The sequence below is a fragment of the Orycteropus afer genome, unplaced genomic scaffold (genome assembly GCF_000298275.1).
Source record: "Orycteropus afer afer isolate SDZICR_OR568_19922 unplaced genomic scaffold, OryAfe1.0 scaffold00304, whole genome shotgun sequence".
NCBI classification, from domain to species: domain Eukaryota; kingdom Metazoa; phylum Chordata; class Mammalia; order Tubulidentata; family Orycteropodidae; genus Orycteropus; species Orycteropus afer.
The window spans coordinates 1138040-1143173 of NW_006921891.1; the positions used below are offsets into that span (position 1 = coordinate 1138040).

Genomic DNA, 5134 nt, shown 5'->3' on the forward strand with positions numbered 1-5134 from the left:
TAGGAGCTCTAGTGGTGTAGTGCCTAAGGCACTTGACTGCTAACCAGAAGGCTGGCAGTTCAAACCTACCAGCCACTCCTTGGAAGGAAGGTTGTGCAATCTACTTCCGTAGTAATACTGCCTCAGAAACCCAAGGAGGGGTCGCTATGAGTCGAAATCAACTCGATGGCATATTATAACAACAACATATATATAACCAACACCATAATCCCAATGCATCAGTTGTTCTTCTTCAATTTCTTCTTCATTTATCATAATGTTTGTCAGCCCAGTTGTGAGGATTATCATTTTCTTCATGTTCAGGGGCAATCCATATTGAAGGCAGTAGTCTTTGACCTTCACCAGTAAGTACTTCAAGTCTTCATTTTCAGCAAGGTTATGTCATCTGCATATGATAGATTGTTAACAAATCTTCCTCCAATCCTGATGCTGTGTTTCTCTACATATAGTCTGGTTTATCAGATTATTTGTTCAGCATACAGACCTATTATGTATGGTGAAAGGATACAACCTGCCACGGGCCTTTTCCAATTCTGAACCATGCAATATCCCCTTGTTCTGTTCCAATGACTGCTTTTTGACCCATGTACAAGTTCCACATGAGCACAATTGAATGTCTGGAATTCCCATTCTTTGTACTATTATCCATCATTTGTTATGAGCTACACAGTTGAATGCTTTTGTGTTGCTGACAAAATATAGGTAAACATCTTTCTGGGATTCTCTGCTTTTGGCCAAGATCCAGCTGACATCAGCAATGATATTCCTTGTTCTGTGTCACAAAATATTCTTCTTTTATTTGTTTTAATTCTTTAAAAATAGCAAAATCCATTCTTTGCTCACAGGCTATACAAAAACAGGTGGTGGGCTGGCTTGGGATCGTGAGCCATCGTTTGCCAACAACTTTTCCAATTGGTTCATTTATTCATTAAGCTCCACTATGTACCAAGTGCTATACAAGGTGCCATTTTCTTTCTATAATGCATTGAACCAGAAGGGAAAAATCTTTCTGGGGAAACAATCTTTCTAAGTGCCCTGGCAGAATTACTAGGCAATGACAATACATTTAGAGCTCTGTCTCTGTCTCTGTTCTTCAGCAGAGGAAACCCAAACACTGAGATTTTATTTCCTCCATCCTCCTCCAGGCACAGAAATCAATAGGGCTGATCGCGGAGGCATGTGCCGAGAGGGAAACACAATGCCCACGTGACTCCTGCCATTGAGCCCAAACATAGCGGTCCAGGATGCTAGCAGATACAAGGCTCAGAGCCTGCCTAGATGAGGCTATGTCCCCACTGACACCCAGGTGCATCTCAGGGAGAAGCAATTCCAAACGATTACATTTCAGCACCCTCTCAAGGGCTCTAAAATACGAGTTGCTCCAGATTCTCCCATTCCTGGTCTACAGGAAGAGTCCAGGCATTTCTAAAATCTATTCCAGTGGCAGGGTGACTATGACTGGCACCTCGGAGCCCACTCATTTGTGAGAGGAGTCTTTGGAGATTTGGAAGCCCCATGAAGACAGGTCCAACTTCCCCAACCAGCTGCAAAGGCTCCACTGTCTCTGGCCCAAAGTAGAGTGGGAGTCCTTGGGTGGTGCCAATGGTTAATGCACTCAGCTGCTAACTGAAAGTTTGGAGGTTCAAGTCCCCCTGGGGGTGCCTGAAAAGAAAGGCCTGGTCATCCACTTGGAAAAACAAGCCATTGAAAACCCTGTGAGTACAGTTCTACTCTGTTAGATATAGGGTTGCCATGAGTTGAGTTCGATTAGACAGCAGATAGTTTTTTGGTTTTTAAAGTAGGGTGATCAACCATCTCGGTTTGCACAGGATGAAAGTGTTTCCCAGGATCTGGCCTTTCAATGCTAACACTGGGACAGTCCCAGGCAAACTGTGACAACTGCTTACTCTAAAAGTGAGCTCCCACTGTTTCTAGTTCTCTGTCTTCCTATCTTTCTCCAAGTTCTCTCAAACACATTATACTATCTCTTTGAAGAGGAAGCTGAACTAGGCTTGGGGGAGAAACTTTCTCTTGAAGACTCCAGTCAGTAATTCTCCATTCATTGTCTTTTCTAAAATATAGATATTCATTTCGTAGGAGAAAGCCTAAAAGTTAGCAGATCCCCTTCTCAGTTTAAAGCATTCTGATAACTTAAGCTTCCAATTCCATCATACTTGGAAAGATCAGATTATAAAAGACAAATCTACATACCCATCAGTTCTCAAAACCCCCATGGTACAGGTGGATCCATTCACATACTACACAGAGCTTTACTTGAAAAGCTTCCAAAGTATTCCTTTTCCCTTAAATTCACTGTGGAAGTGTAACTCCAGGGACTCTAAGAGGATTTCTGACCACCATTTTAACATCATATAAAATACGTTTTCTGTTGTACCGATAATACATATAACAATATACATATATCCATGTAAAACTTGTTCTGGTTAGCTAGTGCCACTCTTACAGGAATATACCACAAATGGGATGGCTTTAACAAACAGGAGTTTATTCTCTTGCAGTTTGGAGAGTTTAAGTCTGAGTTCAAAGTGCCAGGCTCTAGGGGCTGGGTGACAGCCCCTCAACCTTGGGCTTCTGCTCTGACTCCTGCTCCCAGCCCACTGGAGCTGGAGGCTTTTCTTTACTCAACTGCTGGCTGCTGAGGCTGAGAAGCCCAAGGTTGACAAGTAAAAAGGTGCATTCTGGATATTACCAAACCACATGGCAGGCCATTAATTCAAGTCCACTGACAGTCCCAAGGTCAGCAGAGCATGGCAGGCTGCTGAACAACGACACGGCTACATGCAGGGTTCAAGTGTATCATAAGTTACAGAGTATTCCCAAAGCTGCTTCTTATATACTGGAAACAGACCAGCTGCTCCAATAGATTCCACCATAGAGTTAATTACCAATCTTCCCTTGGGGAATAACTCCATTCAGCTGCCCAGCCACTCAACCAGGCCCAGCCAAGTTGACACACAAACTTAACCACCACAAAACTCAACCAATAAACTTAGCCCATTTGCAAACTGCCCTAGCTTTGACTTCATTATCTTTCTGCCTCTGTGTAAAAACTAAAAAATCAGTGACGAATCATTCAGCCAAGTAGGAAAAATCAGGGGACATCAGGGTTGTGTATCCATGGGAATCTGTGTGCAAAATTACTCATCACTTACGCAGTATTCAGGTGTTGCATTTTCATCTCCCTGATTATGGAGAAATCAATGTAATTCTGGAAGGAAAAGGATGCAGCCTTTGGATATAGCAAAGGAAATGGGAGTCTGGAAATCTTTAAGCAGAAATGTATGCAGCCTGAATGTTACCATGGATTGGACAATTAAGCGGGCTGTGTTTATGGAACTTGTGTTTTTATATTGGTGGTCTGCATCTCCAGCTTCAATGCTGCCAATGTGTAGGTTTATGTTTTTGCACAAAATTGGCCCACAGTGAGCCCCTCGCCCCTCCGCTGCCTGATGAGGCTTCAGAGCTGGGTCGCAGCCCTGGTGGTGGGACACAACAGATGAGGGAGGCACGCACCTGACCAGGTCGATGACCCGCTCCCTCGGCGCAGCACTGACTGGCTCATCATTAATCATCACAATCTGATCTCCCGGGATCAGCTTTCCTTCTGAGGGGCCACCTGGAGACAAATGAGAGTGAAGCACAAGGGAGAAGACCATTATTAACCCATCGACAGCCTCCTCTCCAGAGAGATCATCATTCACTGTGAGCGAATGGTGCTATCAGCGAAGACAAAACTAACCTGCACCTGGTGTTCACTACAAGGTCTTTCTCAACTCTGGCAGCCCATTAGAAAGCATTGGGGAGCTGCTGCTGCTGCTTCTTTTTTTTATTTTAATGATTTATGTTATTTCTGGTGTTGAAACTATACATAGCAGAACATGCACCAATTCAGTAATTTCTCCATGTACATTTCAGTGACATCGATGCCATCCTTCAAATTGTACAACCATTCTCACTCTCCTTTTTGGAATTATTCCTTCTGCAGTAACAAATTCATTGCCTCCTAAGTTTCTTGTCTAACCTTTCCAGTTGCTGTTGTCAATTTCGTCCCATATAGATAGTTCTTTAAAAGAACACAATGCTATAAAGGCACACATTCTTTACTAATTATGCTAAACTAGTGATTGCTTTAAAGAAGACCTCAGGGGGTATTTTTGGTTTACAGTTTAAAGAGTATATCAAAGGAATAGTTTTGGGGGTTCATCCAGCCTCAATGGCTCCAGAATATCTGGATTCTGTGAAAATTTGAAATTCTGTTTTGCATTTTACTCTCTTTTGATCAAGATTCTTCTATAAAATCTTTGATCGAAACAGAACTGGGGAGCTCTTAACCAATTCCAATGGTCAGGCTATATTCAGGCCAAGTAAATCAGAATCTTTGGGGAAGGAACTCAGGTATCAACATTTTTCTAAATGATCCCAGGCAAGGTTGAGACTCAATAGCCTAGTAGATTCTCAAAGTCTAACATGTGTGAGTCAACTTTTGCTTCAGTAGCTCTAAAAAGGCCTGGGATTCTGCATTTCTAGCAAGCTTCCACGAGATGCTGATGCATCTGGTCAACTGACAACACTTGAGTAGCAAGACTCTCAGAAGATATCCTCCAACAGGTGGCCAATCGGTTGTGCTGATGCTTTGCAGCTAAAGCTGCAGCCATTTGAGCACACCTGTATCTGAACAAAGTTGAATTTATTTACTCAACACAGTGAGGGAAATCTTACATTGTGCAAAACCATAAGACATCTCGGTAGAAGGGTGATAGCCAGTTGTCACTGAGTCAATTCTGACTCATGGTGACCCTCTGTGTGTCAGAGTAGAACGGTGTTTCACAGGGTTTCAAGGGTTGATTTTTCAGAAGTGGATCACCAGACCTTTCTTCTGAGGTGTCTCTGGGTGGACTTGAAACTCCAACCTTTCAGTTAGCAGATGAGTGTGTTAACCATTGGCAGCACCCATCTACTCTAAAAGAAAGGACTTACTTAGCCTTGTGTTAAGTGCTTTTGAGGAAGATTCTAGGAAATGGGTTTGTTCTAGACTAGATGCTGTCAGGAAGTGGGGATAATGCTATCAGATATGTATGTATGTGTGTGTGTGTGTGTGTATGTATATATATAT

At 42.8% G+C, this 5134-nt stretch overlaps 1 protein-coding gene across 1 annotated transcript in view; it reads right to left on the minus strand.

Moving 5' to 3' along the window:
• Positions 1–5134, minus strand: part of FRMPD4 (FERM and PDZ domain containing 4) — a 293765-nt gene that overhangs the window by 148508 nt on the left and 140123 nt on the right. Inside the window, exon 4 of the mRNA XM_042782402.1 lies at positions 3535–3637. Coding sequence (XP_042638336.1) covers positions 3535–3637 — 103 coding nt within the window. The remainder of the gene's footprint in view (positions 1–3534; positions 3638–5134) is intronic.